Source organism: Oreochromis niloticus, linkage group LG4, assembly GCF_001858045.2.
Source record: "Oreochromis niloticus isolate F11D_XX linkage group LG4, O_niloticus_UMD_NMBU, whole genome shotgun sequence".
In the NCBI taxonomy this organism is placed as follows: domain Eukaryota; kingdom Metazoa; phylum Chordata; class Actinopteri; order Cichliformes; family Cichlidae; genus Oreochromis; species Oreochromis niloticus.
Window position 1 is genome coordinate 7,424,206 of NC_031969.2, and position 21,835 is coordinate 7,446,040.

General features: G+C 40.6%; 2 protein-coding genes across 5 annotated transcripts; both read right to left on the bottom strand.

The window, feature by feature from the left end:
- Positions 1-1,208: 1,208 nt before the first annotated feature.
- On the bottom strand, positions 1,209-5,754 carry epor (erythropoietin receptor). The gene is made up of 8 exons (XM_003443154.5): positions 5,444-5,754; positions 5,205-5,340; positions 4,823-4,989; positions 4,364-4,515; positions 4,118-4,274; positions 3,871-3,958; positions 3,651-3,738; positions 1,209-3,526 (listed from the first exon to the last, which is right to left on the bottom strand). Exons 1-8 carry the CDS (start codon positions 5,544-5,546, stop codon positions 2,783-2,785), a joined length of 1,635 nt encoding a protein of 544 aa, XP_003443202.1. The 5' UTR covers positions 5,547-5,754; the 3' UTR covers positions 1,209-2,782.
- An 841-nt stretch (positions 5,755-6,595) lies between these two features.
- Positions 6,596-20,451, bottom strand: rab3db (RAB3D, member RAS oncogene family, b). Of its 4 annotated transcripts, XM_005468535.4 has the most exons (6): positions 20,077-20,450; positions 19,054-19,163; positions 17,483-17,719; positions 12,360-12,478; positions 9,351-9,475; positions 6,649-9,193 (listed from the first exon to the last, which is right to left on the bottom strand). In XM_005468535.4, exons 3-6 carry the CDS (start codon positions 17,717-17,719, stop codon positions 9,006-9,008), a joined length of 669 nt encoding a protein of 222 aa, XP_005468592.1. In that variant the 5' UTR covers positions 19,054-19,163; positions 20,077-20,450; the 3' UTR covers positions 6,649-9,005. The 4 variants fall into 4 exon arrangements, with proteins under 4 accessions (XP_013125640.1, XP_005468592.1, XP_019213781.1 ...); XM_013270186.3 differs by lacking the exons at positions 19,054-19,163; positions 20,077-20,450 and having other exon boundaries at positions 6,596-8,949; positions 8,982-9,193; positions 17,483-17,745; XM_019358236.2 differs by lacking the exon at positions 19,054-19,163 and having other exon boundaries at positions 17,483-17,745; positions 20,077-20,451.
- Positions 20,452-21,835: the final 1,384 nt, after the last annotated feature.

Here is a 21,835-nt window from a genome sequence, read left to right on the forward strand (position 1 = left end):
TACATTACAAAATGAAAAAGTTTCTCTTATTATGTATATTTAAGCATAAAGAAATACACATTGGGGAGTTCCCCCTCGTAAAGAGCTAGATCCTGTTTGTGGGGAAAAGACAACTTTATTATAGAAAAGCTCTCGCAAACTAACTGTGAAAGCTAGCGAGTTGTCAGTTTTTGCCCTATAAATGTTTTTTTCCTGCCATATCACACTTTGCTAGACTAAAATAATTCAACAGTGTTCAGAATTGTGGTTTTAGAGTAACTGCAATTTTAGTTGCTAGATGTTTTTGAACAACACAAGCAAACAAGGATGTGTAAAAGTATGGAAATCATTCTTTTGGAGTGATTGCTGAAAATAGATATTGGCTTAAAATGTCCCCACACACCCTGTATTAGTAGTGGTTACTAGATTTCTTTTACTTCAAGATCCAAGGTTTTCTTGGAAATGGCAGCAATTTACAGATTAATCATTCTGTCAAACAATTGTGATAAAAACAGAAAACAAAAACTGTATTATTATGTACAAGTACAGTGATTTTGACACTTGGATTTGATCCAAAATATCCAAAAGTTGTTGAAATTTAAAAAACCTCAAATGAACGACTACAAATGACATATTAAAAATATATATTACTTATCAAAAGCAAAGCCGAAATGCAGGAGAAGTAAGAAAAGACTGAGTACACCTGTCACTTAAAGCTTTAGAACTGAGTTCAATTCAATTTTATTTTTGTAGCGTCAAATCACAACAAGAGTGGCCTCAAGGCCCTTTATAATGTGAGGTAAAGACCCTACAATAATACAATGGAGGTTCCATCAACTGAAAGAGTTGATGACTCGCTTTTTCATAGCTGCAGATGGCTGCCAGATTTGCTCTAATTATTTTAAAAAAGACAGAGAGCGTTAGAGGTTTTAGCAAATGTTAGCCAAGCTAAGTTTATTTGTAGTTTGGGAGTAATATATACTTGATGCTGAGTAATCCGACTGAAAAATATCACAACTGTTTCACAGTTTCTTTTTCACAGCAGTTGTGATGACGAAAAATTAAGTAACAACAGCTGTGATGACAAGCTTGTTCTTGCACAAAGCCTTAATTAATATGATCATCAGAAACCTGCCCAGGCAGAGTTTTGACCAGGCCTTCATTCTGTATTTAGTGGTGAGCTGAACAAAAGTATACATAGATATTAATAACTGCTATATGTATGACGATGTTTATACACAGTTTTTACAGATTGGCCCACCCTTTAAGGAAGCGATACAGACATATATACATACTATACACTACGATCATTATCATAAAGAGAGAATGTACACCTGTGTACTTTTTATATCAAAGTGGCTGCTGTGAAATTTAATGAATCATTCTGAACAACTTTTTAACCAAATCACATCACATCCCCATTAGGCTCAGGTGTAGTTGGTGCTTAATGAAAAAAATGTTAGCATGCTAGTGCTAAGATTAGCAAAAACAGCCTTCATTAGCACTCGGTGACAGTGCTAGCTTCGCTGTACATTGGTATCACAATATATTTACACACCTTTGCCAAAATAGAGGTTTTTGATTTTCATAGCAGTTTTCTGGCAATTGGATGATTGAATTGGTGCTATTTCACAGTTTATTGTTGGTAACGATATAATTTACCAAAGATTGCAGACACTTGAAGATTGAGCTTACAACAAGCTAAAAAAATGTGAAAGTTGCGTTACTTCTAACAAGAAGACATAAAAGCTAGAGGCTAACTCCTACTGCTTAGTTCACCTAAAAGTCTGTTATGCTGCACAGTCTGTCTGTCTGTAGCTTTTTTCGATGTGTGAATTAGGGTGCTAAATGGCACCTCATGCTGAGAAATTTAAAAGCTCTATCAGCTGAAAATTATAAAATTAAGTTAAAGCAGTACATTTATTCTATGCCTTAAACATGATATGATAACAAAAATATGCTATCCATTAATAAAGGAGAATGGAGTTAGTTGTGCCAAGTTTGTACTTCTTGCTCCTTTGCACCTTTGTCAACCTACAGGTTTTTCAGTGTGGAAGGCTCCTAACATTCACCAACCATTTCTGTAGCAACTGGCGGTTACCAGGGGTTTGCCAGCCAATCTCAAGGGCTGTGCCACCGAGGCCTGACCAATTACTCTGTTTATTGCAGAAGTTGTTTGCTATCATGGATTTGCAAAGTGTGAAGATGAGGAAACTTTAGAATGAGGAACCAGAATGAGTAAACAATGTCAAACTGTCAGACTTGAAAATGAAGGCCATATGCTTAATTAGAAAAATAAACATTTTTGGTTATTTTAACACTATTAACACTTACTTTTCTGCGGTCTTTCAAAAATAATACCCCATATTCATTAAATGCTATAAAAGGAAAACTGCTATTATTTTGGCAGTAAGTCATGAATAACTACTTTCTTATTTACCATAAATAAGGAGTAATTAGACGGCAAATTACTACCTTTTGTAGTATATGGTGCAGACTGCAGCATCAGAAAGTGCTTTATAATGACTAATAAAGAACCAGTCTGCTACCAGTATGCATGCTAATAAGAAACCTGGTAATGGTCAATATGTATGCCTTAACGTGAAGCTTTACAAAATTCTTCATGGTGGAGAAACTCAGGAAGTTCACTCCCTCAGTGTCCTGTACAGAGTTCTTTAGCTTACACTGTGGTGTCAGTCACCTCACCAGTTACTTTCGTAACAGTTGATGGGAAGCCATGTTTCCTTAGGTAAATATCCAAATTCCCTTTACAGGGTCTGTTTTAAAACAGTTTAGCTTCCTCTCAGCCATCATCATGGACAGGGTACTGCCTCACCAAGAAGGGTTTCCTGTGAGCAGGGATCGCATTCTTGTACTCGTTGGTGTAGACAGGCACTTTTCCATTTTCATCAACTCTGCTCATGGGGCTATAGTCCATTGAGACCCCAGAGTCTGCCACTGCCATGTAGGTATACCCGGGGCCTTTGGCCATCCAGGCATGGTTTGGGTACTCAAAACTGGACTGGGAAGAAATGCAACCTGATCCAGAGCTTTGAGGCGCTGATCCCAGGTCAGAGTGAGATTCACACAAAGCTGTATTTCCAGAGGGAAAAGGAGCCTCAAGGGGCAAGGCTTCCTCGAGGTTTCTATCCACGCGCTCATCGTCACTGTTGTTGTTGGCACTGAGGGTGACGTAGGTGTCTTGAGACTCCAGCAGAGAAGACTGCGAGCAGGGAACCTGGTGCTGATGGAGTGCCCGCAAGCGGTCCAATAACAAGTGGTGGTGCGGTGCGGCTCTTTCCCCATCTGTCTTGCCATCTAAATTGTCTCTGACCAACAGTGCTCTCTCTTCAAGCCCATTTCTCAATTCCCTGCCTTCATTCCTGACTGCACTCAAAGCTCTAGAGGCCTTGGGTGGCAGAGGTGGGGAGGGCATTGAGGGGCATAGGCTCAGTTCTGAGAGTACTTCCAGAGGAGAGGGGCATTCTTCTGAGTAGATGAAAGCTGGCGTCAACCACAAACTTCCGTTGGTTTGTCCTAACCACTCCTATAGAAAAATTCAAAAAGAATATGAAGGTGTGGATGTGAGCATGTTACATTAAGCTCAAAGCGCCATTGTGTCAGGCTAAGGCTCGGTCTGCATGGCTGTAGACTCTTGGTATTTTTCTTACCTGAAAGTTCCCACCATAAATGGTAAAAAGCCCCTGAAATTTGCTGTCAGGAGTTGGAATAGCTGGCCAAATCTTCTTTATAAGGAACCTAGAAAAGGAACACACTCTCAAGATATAATTCACAAATTGTGTTTTCTGTTATTGATACTTAAAATTCTTCAAGAACATTTTTTGAAACCAGACAATAAGCAATCTGTTTGTGTGGGCCAGGCTGACTGACCTATGATGGGACAGGAGCATAGCAAGACACAGGACAATGAAGATGAAAGAGATGATGAGCGTCAAGGAGATGATGAGCGGATCAAATTCTAGGGGAGGAACAGAATGATCAATGTGTGTTAGATCTCTGAATATGGTAAAAAAACAAAAAAACAAACACAAAACATCGTTTAGTCCCTTTCATGAGATGCCAGTGCTTTTGGGGTACATAATACATTTTTGTTATGCATTTTGATGTGAATAACCACCTGCAGGAAGAGTTTCCATGAACACTGGGTCACTCCAAGCACTCCAGTAGCCATTGTAGCTAACTCCATCCAGTTTTACACGGACTTGAACCTTGTACTTTCTACTGGACTGCAGGCCTCTCAAAATATATTCTGAACGTGCCCGGGCCACTTCAACCTGCAAACAGCCAAAAAAAGTCCATGTGCGGCCCCATCATTAAACCTGCTGCTCAGAGTTTAACGTTCAAATGGGTGAGGCTGCTTTACCTTCCCGATGTGGCTGTCAGCCAGAGAATAGAAGACCTCATACATCATGCTGTCATCCATATACTTCAGAGGAGGTGGCACCCAGGTGACATTCAGCTGGCCTTGCTGACCCGTGCTGCTCACCGTTACATTAGCAGGAGGGTCCAGAAGAACTGCACACAGACAGAGTTACATAGCAGTTAAGGGAAGACTGTTTCTCGCAAAGTCTCACTTTGAAACACTTCCCCTAAATCTATAGGTACCTTGATGCTGCATGCAATGCTGCATGCATACTTAGTAGAAGTACACAACTTTAGGCACTCAGCAGGTGCATAGCGTATTAGCCATCATTTTGAATCACATTAGTGCAGAATGTAAGGCACAAATACTGAATACGTATTTAAAAAGCATTAATCTAGTGCTAAGCTTTGGCAGAATTTGTTGGCAGTAGCGCCGTTTGCAGAAAAAAACATCACTTACAGACGAGTTCGATGAGGAGGCTGCGATTGTGTATCAGTATTCCCTCCCGATGAACTTGGATGTCCATTTGGACAAACATCGGAATTCGGTTCAGATGACAGACAAACAGCATTTTCCCACCTGCTGTAGGGACGGCTCTGAGGGGGCACCTGCTGCTGTTTTCATTTCTGCTCAGGACAGAGGAAAACAGAAACATTGTGATATTAATATTGTATTTTATTTTTTCTTTTGTAAACAAATCAAGATTATTATTTTTTAAAATTAAACCACACAAATCCACTAACCCTGAAATACTTTCATTGTAGGTTGTGTAATATGATAAAAAGAAATAAAAAGGAAAAATCACCACATAGACTCATTTTATCTAATAAGTGTGACTTACTGGTAGGTATATGTAAAGGAGTACTGATCCACAGAGCCAGCTCTCTCCTCATCTTCCTCCCAGAAGCACGTGAAGTCCTTCCTCCCTTCAGCAAAGCATTTGGGGGTTTCTGATTCTTCTTTCAGGAGAATGGACACTGAGGGTGGCGAATTGGAAATGTGAGAACACAATGTGAAATGGCATGACAGGAGCACACTAACGCCTTCCAGAAAAGGTCCAGACCCAAAAAGATGCCTTACCTTTCTCCTCGAAATCTCGTGCGTCTTGGAGGGTGGAACCCGCTCGCGCGACGCAGGCTATTGCGCAAAGTGCCAACAGTCTACTCAGAATCTCACATATCATCCTTTTACCTTCTCGGGGAACAGAACGACCTCGGCCCTCTATTGTCCACCTGCATCACCGGAAAACAACCTGCCACAAACACATCTGCCGCAGCTCTCTTCTCGCTTGTTTTGTCTTTCGATACCATGGATAGCGCAGCGCGGTTATTACGCGCCTGCTCGTGAGCGATAAGGTGCTTATACGCCGAGCTGTTTACTTTCTCCTTGAGTGAGAACAGAAGAGGTGGGGCAAATAAAGTCTTTCAGAACTTTTTGGCATGGTGGGCGGGAATCACGCGCTCATTGATGTTTACAACATGTTTGCGATGTCTGAGATCTGTATTGCGTAAAGGCGCGCAGATAGAGAGATCGATAGACAGATAGATGGATGGATATTTAGATGGACAGATAGATAAAACCCCTTTTTGAGGAAATGGTGTGCAGACACTGACTGGCCCGAGGAGGTGGTCTGTAGTCCCCTGCTGTCTCCTGGGACAGTTTAATTCCTGCATGTGCTCTTGTAACAGAAACCGCGGAGTACCCACTCACACTCTGTACGAAGCAGACCTAAACCGTTCCTTATCTACTCACTGCACCCCCGTGTTTTCTTGGTTTGACTAGTATTATCAGAGCTGCAGACAGCCCTGTTTCTTCACCCAAGATAAGTAGCCTCAGCCCATCCCCGTCAGTTTAAATGCGATTCAGCGCGTCTTTACATCACTTACAAAGGGCAGCCTGATGACTGTCAGATGGGCACCGACGTAAAGAAAGAGCTACGTTTCGTTTATATGATGACACATTAGAGCTAGATTTGCTCACTTCAGTTTCACATCCCTTCCAGTCAGCTAAGTGAGAATTCTGTTTAGAAGGCGAGGCCTCCCTTGTATAGGGAAGGTAGTTGTGTCATATGACAGGAAGAAGAGGAAGAAGACATCTGTATTGTTGCGGAGGACAAGGACAGAATGTGGTTTCTCTGTTTCTTCAGATAAAACAGATGTTTGGGGTTAGGATGTGTGATTCCTGGTCATAAATTAAACCTTAGATGTAGCCATGACCGCAAAGACACGTGTGCAGGTTTCAGGACTCATTTATTTAGATGAACAGACTATTGTGCGCTCCCCCTCTTTTTTGTAGTGAATATATTCTTTATTTTCATAAACAGATTTCTACATTGTCCTTGTTTATAAGATGCACTTTTTTCTTTCCAAACAATGGGTTCACCCTGCACATTCAGAAAATATAGTAAACGGCACAAAGGATCTGATCTCCCGTCTTTTAGAAAGCTATCAATCAGGAATGTAACACATTAAAACATAGAGGCTATAAACATAAGAAAGAAAGAACATCTCTAGGACTAAAAGCTGAGGTTATAACCTGTTTGCACAAGAGCATCTGAGCACAATTGCAGATACCTGATGAACTAAAATTTGATATCAGTGGACAGAGCAGAACAGCATGTTTCAAGCAGCAGTCACCATCAGAAGCTCAGTAAGAGAAACATGGTTTTTGCATGCCATTTTAATACACTGCAAAACTGCATGATATAATACAAATAGTGTTATGAATCACTGATCTTGCACACAACGTCCCTATTTTAGACCCCTGCATCAAAGCCAGTGTGCCACAGACATGTGATATGATAACATCTAATACCTGTCAAACTATATCACTATTCAGCAGCACATGCTGACAGGAGAGATAACTGACCGCAGGCTCGTACAGTAGCAGGGAGTGGGCTGACCAGCAGTTAGCAGCGTGAGGCTGCTATCGCTGTACAGAGGCTATGGTTAATACTAACTGACAGTCAACAGTCTGCACATGGATGGTAATAATATGACAAAAATAAAAAGATTTAAAAAAAAAACAAAAAAAAAAACACACAATTCTTTTTTCCCATCCCTGATTTGTGGTGAAATCCATAGAGATGCTCCAAATTTCAATCTCTCCCATCAGGATGACGTTTTCAGGAGGGTCAAACTGACCTTTCAACACTGAAATCGTGTCCAAACAGCAGGAACAAAACAAAATGTATAAAATACAATTAACTGGCTACAAATGTGGAGTCATTCTAAAACTGCATTTTATTCACATTGATTTATAACAGTAATGGGGAATAAAGTGATGCTCTGCACCGGCTCACTGTTCCTCCTGATAGTTGCAACAGCACGGTTGGTGTCCGGACTTATCGTCCTCACAGATCAGTGGTTGTCCCCCTTTCTGAGCACAAACACACATAATGTGCTGCACTTCTTCAAAACAGTCGTGTCAGTAACAAACAAAGGAAAAAAAAAAAGATAATTCACCACATTGTAACTGCTCACTTATTAAACACAGTGCCATGCTACAGTTAAGGGAGCAGTGTGTGTGTGTTTGTGTGTGTTTGTGTGTGTGAGACAGAAAGCGTTAAAGAAAAGAGTGGCACAATGGGGTGACTGAGGGCATGTCACATGAGGGGCTTGCTGACACTGGTACATCACACTGTGTGGCAGACCTGACATTTAGTAAACAGCAAGAAGAAGAGGTGAAGGGAAGCTCTAGACTGGACTTGAACGAATCGTATGAGTTACGTTTATTAGGTTTGAAGAGAAGATCGGTCACACGTGTTTGTACAGTAGTTATTACGCTTCTACTGCAGCTGATTTACTATATTCTGAGTGGGGGAAAAAAATCAGCATGTTTTGAATATGAAGTTTGGTATATCGATGTCTTTATGCTTGGCCAAATTAACCAGCTCTAGGCAGTAGCTTTATTTACCATATGCAGCAGTGGTACCTTCTTTTTTTTTACTCCTGACAAGAAAGCAAAGTTCTTGTCAAACTTGCCCTTGAGGGTTGGCAATGCTGAAAACTTTCAGTACGCTGTGTAAGACTCATTCATGCTTCCTCCCTTTAATCAGTCCCTAGAGGGGAGCATCCTGGACAAGACTCAACAAGCACAAAACGTCTTGGAGCTGCTAAAATCCATCAGAAATCAATACCTTAATAAATATTAGACTGAAGAGAAGTCCTATTGGAACATGACATAACTGGTTTCTACAGTATAACACATTTAAACAGTTCATTGATCAAATCAAAATTTTCGAGATAAACTGCTAGCTAGCTTGTTGCTGTCTATAAAAATATTTGTCTAAGAAAACTAAATGCACTGAATAAATGTTTCACTAGATTTCTCGTGGTAGTTAATGGGGCTACAGCAGTCAAAGCGGTGTATGTGGAGGCTTAAAGTCTGCAGCCTTAAAGTCTCCCTTAAGAGAAAGAAAGCGACAGAGTTGGGCTCTTCAAAGGAAAGACAGGTGGAGGAGGATGTGCTGATGAAGATTATCTGTGCTGTGTGGTTGGGGCAGAGCTCGGTGTGGCTCAAGTGAAAGGGAAGGTGCACTTTTCATGGTTATTCTTCTGTGTGTGTGTGTGTGTGTGTGTGTGTGTGTGTGTGTGTGTGTGTGTGTGTGTGTGTGTGTTGGGAGACTAAGAAGGCAGATGGTTTAGCAAGCACAGCCTCCGTGGCTCTCTGAAGGTGAGTCTTTAAGGCCCTGGTTGCTGTGGTTGGCTATGAGGTTGGCATCTCCTTCCATGCTCTCGTTCATCTTCTCACAGATAACATCCACTAGACGCTCAAACACCTGCTTGACGTTGATGTTGTCCTTGGCACTGGCCTCAAAGAACTGAAAACCTGACATGAAGCAAAGTTACAAAGCAAAATGGTATTTCAGTTCATGTGCTATGAAAAATAGATGCACTAATGTCAGAACCTACAAAAAAACAAAGTCAAACTTGTCTGCAGACTCTAAGCTAAATACAAATAATACTGTGAGACTAACAGCTTTTACCTAGCTCCTCAGCCAGTCGCTGGCCATCCTCTGTGGGTATAAGCCTGTCATCCTCCAGGTCACACTTGTTACCAACCAGGATCACCTGAGCATTGTCCCACGAGTATGTCTTGATTTGTGTTGCCCTGAAAAACAAAAGCAGAGTTGCAAAGTCTACATGATTAACAGCAGAAAAAATGTATATATATAGGACACTCTGATTAAACTATTACTTACCTTACTATAATGATCAAAGCATATGTATATACATATGTCTGCATGAACTGTATCTCTTAACAGGTGAAGCAATCAAAATAACATACAGTGGTCCCTCGTTCATCGTGGGAGTTACGTTCTAAAAATAACCTGCGATAGGTGAAATCCGCGAAATAGCCAACTTTTTTTTTTTTTTACAATTATTATAGATGTTTTAAAGCTGTAAAACCCCTCACTACACACTTTATACACTTTTCTCAGACAGGCATGAACATTTTCACTTTTCTCTCTTGTTTAAACTCTCAAAGTTCAAACCTTGCAGAAAAATAAGTCCAGTATCATAGAATGAAACCAAAGGCACCCGCAGGTGATGACGTCTCGTCGACACTGTTGTTGTTTGTTGGGGAGAAAACTTACAAACATACAGTACAGCACTTCAGAGTCACACTGCTAGCGATCGAAGATTTATGTAAATTTGACAAGCTGAACGCATTCTGTACTGTGCAGGAGACACGGCACGAGATCGATTGACAATAGTCTACAGCCAATCAGGACGCAGAACACAATGCGCTGTAAAAAAAAAAGAAAAAAGAAAAAAAAAAAGGTATGCATAATTGCACACACACAAAAACAAAATCGGGGAAACAGAGAGACCACGAAAGGTGAACCGTGTTTTACCGAGGGACCACTGTATATGCAAAACATTGTCACAACAACTATTAATATTTATATGTTAAAAAAACAATTTATTATAGATCCCACTGTTTTACATCTTCATATACATCCTTTTGCAGAAATGCATTGCTGGTCTCTCATCTCATCTCTCATCTCATCTACAATGAGCATTTTTTTCTACAAGCTATATGATTTCTCAGTTTCAACAGTTTATATGTTGTCTTTGTACTTTTTGTATTGTCTACTGTACTTTATGCTATTTTCAGTTAAATATAAACTTTATTGTACATCATTTACAAATTCTTGCATTAATATAGCACGGCAATGCATTTGTCATCTAATTTGGGCTGCTACTCCAAACCACAAGAATCTAAACCCCTGCAGGGGATCGGTGGCACCCCTCAGCCTCCTACTAGATACATTTATGGAATCAATTTCTAAATCCTGGGTGACGTCCTTCTCAAATTATCGCATTCACAAGATTTTCAGAAAACTTGACCTCTGCCCACTGACCTTGACGCTGGGATCACTGATTTTGAACTCTTTTGAGATTTTTAGTAGATATACCTACGGTATCAATTTGAAACTCCTACATCCCTTTGTTCTAAAGTTATCACATTCACAAACTTCGGTGTCTACGTCAGGGTGACGACATTACGGCTCAGGGGTAAAAACCAGCTATCCAGTGCTGATCAGTGTTTTTAAATAAACATTTTTATTTAGGATCATCCAAATTTGATAAGTAGCTTATTTGCTCTAGATTCACTAAACTCTTTGGGAAATCTGGTGAAAAAAAATACATTGAGGTCCATACCTTGTTAGACAGTGACACAATTTTGTAGTTTTGCCCACGTACACCACTGCAGTGGGTGTTAAATGATCAAGATATGATTGAAATGCAGACTTCCAGCTATAACTCGGCCATTTTTATACACAAGACATTGTTTTCAGATGTTTAAAATGAATGGGACAAACTAAAATGAATTTAAATATAAAGACTTTTGTTAAATTTTGTTAAAAATCCCTTTCAGACAGTGACCTTAAGTCTAGAACCCATGGATGTCACCAGATGCTGCGATTCCTCCCTTAAGAAGCTGTGCTCAGCCTTTACTGCAGCCACCTTCAGCTGCTCTTTGTGGATCATTCTGCATTCAGCTTTTAAGTTAATAACTGGGAAGCGCTCTGCTAGGTTGAGATCATGTGACTGACTTGGCATTTGAAGTATCTCCAATTTCTTTGTGGTATGCTTCAGATCATGAGCAGTTTTCTCCTTCTCCACACTTTTCTCTTTCCATTATTCTGGTACGTTCATCTTGGCTTTTTAGATGTTCTTTTGGACTTCCTCTTCTTGAGACGAACAGGAAGTTCTATATTTACATTCACCCTTCATGAATGTAAATATAGAAGGATTTGTCAGATACCTTCTATATTTACATTCACAAAGGAATTTCTTGATTGTAGACCTTGACAATGATACCCTCTCAAGAGTGTTTTTGACTTGGTTAGATGTTGTGAGGCTGTTTTTCTTAATTGTGAAAAGAACTCTCCGGTCATGTATTTTGTCTTGTGTTGTGTTTCAGGCTTTTTGGTATTGCTGAGGCGGCCACTGCATTCATTATTTTGAAGAATGGCTCCTCCTAAAATAGTGCTGTCTCAGCGATAGGTTTACTTTTATTTTTCTGCCTTTTGATGGCCTCCCTCACTTGCACTGACATCACTGGCACTATCTTTGGGCCTCATTATAAATCACGTTACTATTACACGATTAAAGATTTTTTTTGTTCATTTCTTTGAATTAAAGCTGAAAATCTGCACTTCAATCATATCTTGATTGTGGTTGTGTACAGAGATAAAACTACTTAACTTTGTCCAATATATTATTGCTCCAACTGTATATAAAAAGGACAAAGAAGAACAGGGATGTCACGTTTACGCCTCAGTTCACAACTGACCACATGATGGCACTAACACACCAAAAACCCCTTCATGTTCCTTCAACTGGCATCAACTTCACACTTTACATGAAACACTCGAGAACGTATTTTTTAAATTGTTTTTTTTAGATAAAACAAAATTACAAATACATAATCTAATGTAGATAGTATTAATACTAAAGCTTTTAACTCATTCTACACTTACCAGTCCTGAACTGCGTTGAAGGAGTCCTGGTTAGTGATATCATACATGAGCAGGAAGCCCATGGCTCCTCTGTAGTAGGCTGTGGTGATGGTACGATAGCGTTCTTGCCCTGCCGTGTCCTGCAATTATACAATAATACACAGTCTATGAAATACTTCATTCTATCTATGTTTCACTCACTTTACATTTTTAAGATTAAAAATCTCCAGTATATGATTTTAAACCACAAGGGGGCAGTATTGCCAAAACATACCCTGGACTCTTTCCAAGTAACAGTTATCTAAGGTGTCAGCTTTGACTTGACACTACACAGTCCAAGTGGAGCAAGTTCAGTAGTCATCCATTACAGCATTAATGCCCTATAATTGCATTTATATCCTATAATTTAGAAATATCTTGCAGGGATGGCTATTTTAAGCAGAAGGTGGGGATAGGGTTTTTTCATGTGATGATGCTACTAGTACTCCTAGTTTCACCAGCTTTGATGATTCTTGTTAGTGCTGGTTAGGTAAGTTCTTTTCAAGTGTTTTTAAGTTAAATTCAAGTCAGATTTGTATTTGGTTTTATTTCCAGTTAGACATGTACTGGTAAATATCAGGATAGGTCAAGCCTCAGCTGCACTCTGTGAGACCGTCATGTAGTTCTTTTCTTCCAAACCAATTGGCTGCATTGCTTCAAAATGCCATTTCTCTGCACCACACAGTCCAGGGGAAGATGGCATTTAGATACAAGCTCCTGCCACAATCATTTCTCATCACTCCGGGACTTGTGGCTTGGATTACTAACCAGCTGGAGGCTGTGTGTAATATCACAGCCAATGGCTCCATTTATTTCTTGGACAATTAAAGCATAAAACATCAAACAGGTAGACTGAGTTGGTTGATTATCTCGCTGCCACTCTCGTGGTTACCTGGTAACCTTTCTAAAGTCCTTAATTTGCATCAGGGGCCTGTGTGTGTCTGATGTTTTCCTCATTTTGATGAGGAGGAAGAGTGGGTTGTCCAGGTAACCAGAGGCCGTTGAAGGTTATGAATGTTCCATTACAGCTAGGACTGCTCTAGGTGGACAACCAGAGCGATCCTTCTCACTTTACAAAACAACCAACACAGAGGGCAGTCTGCTGCTTAAATCCCTCGAGCAGAGCGCTCGAGCTTTATTCTTTAATCTTTCCAGCGCCTGCGCTGTCAGAGTTTATTTTTGTTTCAGTAACGTGTGATATATCCCAGGTCCATCTTTATCTCCTCCACGAAGGGATGATCAAATATTTGGCAGCATAATAGCATTACTAACCAAACAGTCAGTCTCCAGGGTTGCTACAATAAACCCCAAACAGTAAACAAAAGCTGCTCCCTCGTGTGCATATATGCGATGACAGATAGGGAGGAGTTTAAATTAGGCTTGTGCACAATCAGAAGCTCTGACGTCTCTGGGACCCTGATCTTTAAACATGCGTCACCTGCGTTTATATAAGCGACCGGCACGAAGCAGTGGCACACACAGGACATCATCCCCAGGGATAGCACGCCCGGGCATATGTGTGGCCGTATTTATGCTAAATGTGCAAAAGGTGTGTGTGTTTGCTTAAAGAAAGGAAGTGTATTTCCATGACATGAGAGCAGGGATGTACACAGTGTGTGTGTGCACAGTGTGTACATATTGTACATGAGTTCCTGTATGTTCATGCTCTGTGCAAGGGCCACGTGGTGCGTTATCAGACTACTTTCCATGATACACACAGTGAGGCTGGCAGCTGGCACAATGGCTTAATCTGCAACTCTCTTTGTCAAAGGCTCTGGTGAATTCTCTTATGTTATAGGTAGCCAACTTTAATTTAGCATTCCTGAATTATTACAGAGTTGAATATTAACACGATGTAAGAGAGGGCTTGTTTTAAGACATGCCTGCTGCTCCCACACCCTTTAAATACACTACTGAGTTTGCAGTCGATCTTCGCTATGACTCAGTCAGATGCTGATAAGGAACTTCCTCTGCTTCCTGAGCCTAGGAAATACCAGGTTTCTTTGTCATCCAACAGCACCATCAGTACTTCAAGGCTGCTTCTGTAGGACCCCATAACAATGTCCTCTAATTATTGAATACAAAGTACACAGTCAAGTTAGTGACTGCAGTTTTTTTCCTCCCTCCTCATCAGCTGTTAGACTAACACCACTAACAATGCATGTCATTTATAAGAGACACAGTTTTAGTCAGCTAGATGACTGTGTGTTTTGGTGTGGGCTCCTCTCAGCTGCTGATTCACTCGGGTCACTGTTTGTGGATCATACAGTGGCTCACAGATTGTTGGTTTGAATGAATCATCTGTTTGATCAGCCTAAACAATGTATATAGACAGGATTTGTAGCATAGTGTGAGGGAGGGCGAGCTGCCAGGATACACCTTATATTACAATATGAAAGCCCATTCCAAAGTTCACTTTGTTAGTAAAGCTGTCAGTGGGGCTGATCAATCATAGAAGCTGATTCCTGCTGTTTCTCAACTGCTAACTGTAAAAAGGTGTAAAAGTATCGTTTCAAAAACTGGAACAGGCATTTAAAGGTACCCATTATAGTTCTCTGAAGGTGGGAGTTTAAAAGAAGAACAAAAAGAAACTGGGGTGAAACAACAGGGCTTGACATATTCTAACTTTTTTGCCCCGGCACTGGTCCAACACTGAATCCCAGATTTCCCATAATGCAACAACCCATCAATTTTTTAAAAACTAGTAATCCACCCATGCCATCCTGTCACCATGTTGCAGATAAATTTGAGTGACTTAACCAGATTTTACCATAGAGTTTAAAAAGCGGGGATCCTTTTGAAGCCCCAACTCTATTTTGACTGTCGTTACGCCGAGGAGTGGATCCGGCTGAGGACACTGGATCCTCATATAGTAGCGACCTGTCAAAATCCTTTTTCATGTAATTTACCCTAAATAAACTGTAATTTAACAAACAAGCATAATGTTGTGTTGAAGTTAATAACTGAGGTGGAAAACTCATTGGGAAAGTGTTTACTGAGGTCATAAATCAAGCGAGAAGCAGGGTTATTCTTTCAGAGACTTCTTTTTGCAACTACGGCGGTAGTTCCTGAAAGCCAGGTTTGTGCAATTACATTTAAATTAAATTACAATTAGAACTTCTAACGATTATGGCCAAGACGACAGAAAGATAGACTTTGGTCAACAAAAAGTTTCCAGATGTAGAGTTATTGTGTTAAAGATTCAAGACCTTAATGCTGAACAAAATAATTATGATTTTTTTCCACAATTGAGCAGCTCTATTTAAAGACAATCTCACTGGCTTCACTTTTCAGACCTTTCCGGAGTTTGCGTCCGCTCTACAGTACATCTTTTAGTTATAGTCTATAGTGCTGACCCACAGTAGACATTATACAATTAATGTAAGGCTTAACAGTTTTTTTTCATAATAATCCAACTGTTCACAATCTAATTATGTGTGTTTTGATATTTTTATCTTAACTGTATGACTATTAGGGAAAGTAATGTCTGCTTGCCCGTCAAAGAAGCCACAAATTCATGAAAAGCATTGATAGCAAATACTCCAAAATCATGATCTTGTGTGATAAACATGCATGACAAAATGAGTTAGCAAAGAGGAACAGTGGTGTGAAGTACAGCAACAACATCAACTGTTGAACGCAACACGCAACAATACTACAAACTGTAGCTCAGAAAAATAGCTGAATCAACACCTGAAGACTTCAGCAACAAGGAAGCATTATGTGCTAATGTGACTGTGGAGCTACTGTACTGTTTCAGATGGTGTTTAACTTACAAACAACACCATCACAGCACCTTGCCTGCTATAAATGCTGCACACAACGTATTGCGTCAGTGTCTACGTGAAATGTACAGCAATTAAACAATGAATACATCTTACTTTCTCAACCTTGGAAGCAAAAGAGGAAGGAATTTGTGCCCACAGTTCTGCTACCACTGAACAAGAGGCAGTCCCAAGTTTTCAAAGTGGACCTGCCTTTTAGAATTTGTTGTTTTTGTCAAAACACATTTTATATTTAAATGAAGAGGACATCATAACCCATGATAGAGAACACTTTTCCACCTTGGCATCCAGGTGACACTGTAATCAGCAGATAAAGTTAGTTAAAGCTAGTGAACAGTCATGTGAACAGCAGCTAAGTATCCAGAAATTTATCTTAAGATTTAGTAGAAATTGTATCTGCTTGGGCAGTGATGTCAAACATAAGGCCCGGGGGCCAGAATTGACCCGGGAAAGACAATCCAGCCCACTAGACGGCTTTGGAAATTTTTTCTGTTAATTAACAGAAACTTTCTGTTTTATAAATACAGCACAGTCTGGAGATTGAGCTACCAGAACTTTTTCTGTAATTTTACACATTTACCTCTTACAGCTTAAGTCCAAATCGTACGGACAGATTTTTTTCATTTACCACAGGAGCATTTCTTTAGCATGTAGAAAACCTAAGAAATACTGTTGAAATTGCATGTATGTAAATGTGTAGTTAAACTGACAGAAAAGGCAGATCCACTTGTCCAGCCCACGTAAAATCAAAATGTGGCCCACTATGTAAAATGAGTCTGATGTCCCTGTTCTAGGCTAACACGTTCACCATACCGATACAAAAGGTGGTCAAAAAAGTGTCAAAAAACATTCATACTATAACTTTTCTTAAAGACACGGTACCACTAGATCTAAGGTAAAACAGGCAAACCTGGCTTACAACTACAACTGAAGCTGTAGTAAGCACCACCATCCATCTCCTTTAAACAAATGTTGACACTTAGCAGATGCCTGATAATGGGTAGGAAGTATGAATGCGTATAAAACATGAGGAAGTCATGCTTTTTACATTTACACAATTCACAGGTTACACTTGCGCAACTGCCAAACCACAGTTTGAGAAAAAGGTATTTTTAACACTTCTGTTCAGTAAGAGGTGAAAGACTTAACATGTTCTAAAGCAATAACATCTTTAGAAGTATGGAGCATCCACTCTGATTTACAACAGCTTATCACAGAGTACACATGAAGCTCCTGTTCATTCTGTCAAACAAAAAGGCAGAATGAACTGATGCTGTAGCTTGGCAGAGAGAACTTCTCATTTATCTTGAATCTACCCACCCAGATCTGCAACTTGATCCTCTTGTCATTGCGGAAGACAGTCTTGACCTTGAAGTCGATGCCCACAGTGCTGACGAAAGCGGAGGTGAAGGAGTCGTCCGCATAGCGGAACAAGAAGGAAGTTTTCCCCACGCTGCTGTTGCCAATGATCAGCAGCTTGAACATGTAGTCAAAGTTCTGGTCGGCCGCATCCTTCTGCGAGGGCTGCTGCTGGAGCCGCGACTCAGTTGATGCCATCTGGAGCATTTAGAAGAGGGCAAAGTCTATGTGAAAAATCAGGATAAACTAAAGCAGTTACTGGAAACATCCTACCAAAATCATCTAACAGCATCACAACTGCATTATCACATCCCTCACACTGGTTAGTGGTTACAACTAGCAAAGCAGCAGCTGCATGGACGGACAATCAACACACAAACTTAACACCTCTGTTTACAGCTCTCACACACAGAGAAAAATGTTTAGTTTGCAGATTTCTACTGAGGAAAAGCAGAAATCATCATTAATTTAAAGAAGCAGAGAGGAGGAAGTGATTGGCATGTTCGCACGCTGAATGACTTCTTCATCTAGAAGTTGACTTGATGATGTTGTGACTTAACTAAACGAAATTGCTGATTGTATATATTTTCATTTGATGTATGTTCTGACATGGAGGTAAAATTTGTCATTTATACAGACACTAAAAACCTGAAAATTTCATTTAAATTAAAGTACAAGACGTCCTGCCATCTGTCCAATCGCTTCATTATAACCATTAATCTCAGTGTAATCTCTTCTGGGGCAGGTGTGAGATTACCTGCCATCAAACCTTTTATTGTCAGTCAACCAAACACAGGGAGGAGGAGGGCAGAGAGCTGGCCATGTGTGTCCTTTCAAACAGACACACACACACACACAGCAGATCAATCGTTGCAGCTCAGCCGTGCCTCTCTCTGGTCAGACCCGTCTCCGTGGAGACCAGACTTCGACTCAGCTGCCCGCAAGACCCATTAGCGGTCAAGGCAGTCAGTACGCTCAGCTTTTAACTGGCCAGATGGAGGTCTCCAGAGCTCGACACAGATATCTATCTCACTACCACGAGAGCTAAAGAAAACAAAATGAGGAGGAAAGAGAGTATTCACTCTGTACTGTCAGAATAATTGCCATACAGGGCATAAGAGGACAAGTCTGTGTGTTTCACTTGTTAAGAACTCTGTCTGTATATAAGTGTAAGACCACCTTTTTAAAGCAGCTGCAGTTTAGATGGAGACTTTAATCCAGACTTTAAGCCTCACTTCAGTTGAGCATTTTAAATTGCCTCTGTGGGTTTTGTATTGTAAAACTGTGTGAAAGTAAAACAAGTTTTCTTCCCTGCTGAATGTGAGCCCTAGGCACACCTGCTATACCCTCTCACGATCCTTTTAAATGGAAAAATGTGTTTCTGGGTATTAAAGGTCCTGGGCCCCACACTATGTCTCCCAATTCTTTCTAATCTCTCAGGATGCTGGCTCTGAAACCCTGAATCACATGATGCCTGTGCAACTTGAGGTACATTTTTCTGTTCAGAAATCACATAGCATTGATTCAATCACCTTAAAGCGATGTTTCTTAACTGTCTTAACTTCCACTCTACTGAGCTCGGCTTAAGGCTGCAGTACACCGTGTCACTTGTCCTTTGTGTTTACTGTGCAGCGTAGAACACCTGCAGGCAGAAGCAGACTCACATAGGCTTGCTGACGTTTCTTAAAATTTTAAGAAACTGAAACTTTAAAACTTGTTCATTACATGTTGTAGAGATTACAAGAATTTAAAGTGCTTTTCCTGTTGTGGTGTTGCTCAATTCTGCAGAGTCAAGTTACTTCTGGGTATGCAAATTAGCTTTTTTTTTTTTTAAAAAAAAGACAATTGTAAGGCAGGACAGTTATAAAGCCTTCTTTTCGTAGAACAATATAAGGAAATAAAAGCATCTTATTCAAACATCACCACAGGACCAGGTCTCAGTGAGCAGCTGGGAAGACTAAGACAAGCACCTGCTCTCATACCACAGACCAGCCATCCTCCATGAAGTGAAACTGGCCATTCAGGGAGCTGCAGAGTGGATGAGAATGGGAGCTCCTTTATTGCACAAAGGAGCGTCATTATCCCCAGTAAAACAAATAGAGGCCATTATGGTATATAGAGCCTGATGGCAGTGCGGCCAGATCCCTCAGCTGGCATTGTTTGCTGAGCCAGAGGCAGCAGACTGCCTGAACCAACAGGAAATGACCATTATCGATTAGTTGGCAGCAGCACATCTGTTCTCTCATTAGGAGCAGGACCGAGACACAAACACAGATGGAAAATTCAGGCTTAGGCTTCAGTACTATCTCGATACTGGGTGAAAACAAAACAAAACAAAACAAAACAAAACAAAACAAAACAAAACAAAACAGATAACAGCTTAGTCTATGTCAACATATTTCCTGCAAAACGAGAGTGTGTATTATTACTCTGTAGGGATAAGCCTATTATCCAGAAAGCAGGAAACATTGAAGTTTTAGTAAAGGTTCCCAGTTAGTAGTCGGACATGAAGGAAACACTGTGCAGGAAAACAGCTGAGAAAGCGAGAAACGTACCTCTTTTTTTGCGGAAGAAAGGAAACGTCCAACTCGGTTCCCTTTCTACTTCTGGTATCTTCCGTCCGGTAATATGCGGAGCAAACGACCTATCAAAGTGTGCTAACAAAGTGCACCTGAAATAACCCTCCCCAGCGGCAGCAGCACCCGCAGTAGCCGACCTGTTTCCCTTCCTCAACAACTACTTTTCTTTTCCTTCGCTTCGCTGTTCGCGGACTACAACCTGCTCTCGGTTTGTGGACAGCTGGGGCTGAAGCCGCGGCTCTTGCTGTGACAGAGTTGGTGCGGACACTCAAGCACCCTGAACGCCACGAACCGTGTAGGTCTGCCACCAGCGCGAGGAGGAGAGAGGGCTGTCCAGCGTGCGTGCGCAAGTGCACGCGCGAGAGCCACACACACCCTGAATAAACAACACAAGCAATTTCTAATATCCTTACGCAGACGTGAACGACTCAATAGTTAGTTCAGAATATTATATTATATTATATTATATTATATTATATTATATTATATTATATTATATTATATTATATTTACTCCTATGTTTTCACTATAGGCAGGGCTGTATTAACATGGCAACACCCCCCAGTTCACTGTGTAACGCTGTGATGTTTACAAGAATTGTTTCCTTTTTTTGTGAAAGACTTCGGTTATTTTTCTTTTCCCCAGAGAGTTGGATGATAACATCACTCTGCCCCAGCTGTTACACGTATGGAGATTAGAACTGAGGGTGTAAACAGCTAACTCCTCTTTGTTTAATGAATAAATCCCTGTACAAGCACCTTTAAAGGAGTACAGGAAGAGCCTACTATGGATGGATAACAAGCAAATCTTTATTTGCTTTATTTGTGGTCAGGCTTAAAGCTTACTGTTGTATTTTGTTCAATTGGTGCCAGTAAAATGATACTTTGTGGTTCTATACTCAGTGCCAGACTGACTTGTCAAGGTATAGTGGGGGTGGGGGAGCCAAACGTTCACCATGTAGTATTCACTGTAACCAAGATTCATTCTTCCAAACAATCACAGCCTGTCTAGGTTACCATCCCTTTTTTCTCCTGTGATTGGCGCTTTTACCTTATATACAAATGAACCTGTTAAGTATAAGGATAGATACTCAACATTAGAAGAGAGCCTAAATGGTGCAAACACTGGCATCAGGAAAAATGTCCAGCAGCAGCTATTATCACAAAATCTCAGTTAAGACGTGGAGCTTTGCTTGTTTTGTTTCTCTGGTGCACACTGCAGAAAACTTGATCATGTCTAAGGTGAAGGTGTGTGAGACCTGGCCCTTAATGCTTGTATCAAAGTGAGCAGCAGAATCCTTTGACAGATGGTTCTATTAGGAGCTCAGTGTTTTATGATGCATAGGTGCATTATCCATCACTGAAATCAGACAATTGCAAATTGGACCAATTTCCCCACAAGACATGATGGAATAAAGCAGCTTGAGACTTCCAGACTCATAATTAATTTAACACACTATATTACTGCAGGGCTGCACTGCAGTGCCATCACAACTCCAAATGATAGTCCCCCACAAGCAGGAGTTTTCAGAATAGCGACTGCTGCAGAGACTCTTACTTTCTCGGAAACAAATACAGACTCATTTCCTTGTGTGGCTCAGGAATGAGGGAGGAATGGTTGGACCTGTCTGCTAGAAGGCCCCAACAATTCCTTTTGTTTCTCAGCTTTCTTTTGTTTTATTTTGCACAGCCAGAGTTGAGGAATTTTGGCTGTTTTTAACATCGTGTGTTCATTC

What these genes read in the sequence shown, in the direction of transcription:
- epor (XM_003443154.5), bottom strand. Translation starts at nt 5,546, where the DNA reads ATGATATGTGAGATTCTGAGTAGACTGTTGGCACTTTGCGCAATAGCC. An exon ending in TCCTTTACATATACCTACCA is followed by an intron (nt 4,990 to 5,204) that starts GTAAGTCACACT and finishes TGTCCTGAGCAG; the next exon opens with AAATGAAAACAGCAGCAGGT. An exon ending in CCTCCTCATCGAACTCGTCT is followed by an intron (nt 4,516 to 4,822) that starts GTAAGTGATGTT and finishes GTCTGTGTGCAG; the next exon opens with TTCTTCTGGACCCTCCTGCT.
- rab3db (XM_013270186.3), bottom strand. Translation starts at nt 17,728, where the DNA reads ATGCTCCAGATGGCATCAACTGAGTCGCGGCTCCAGCAGCAGCCCTCG. An exon ending in GGATCAAGTTGCAGATCTGG is followed by an intron (nt 12,479 to 17,482) that starts GTGGGTAGATTC and finishes GTATAATTGCAG; the next exon opens with GACACGGCAGGGCAAGAACG. An exon ending in GCGACTGGCTGAGGAGCTAG is followed by an intron (nt 9,194 to 9,350) that starts GTAAAAGCTGTT and finishes GCTTCATGTCAG; the next exon opens with GTTTTCAGTTCTTTGAGGCC.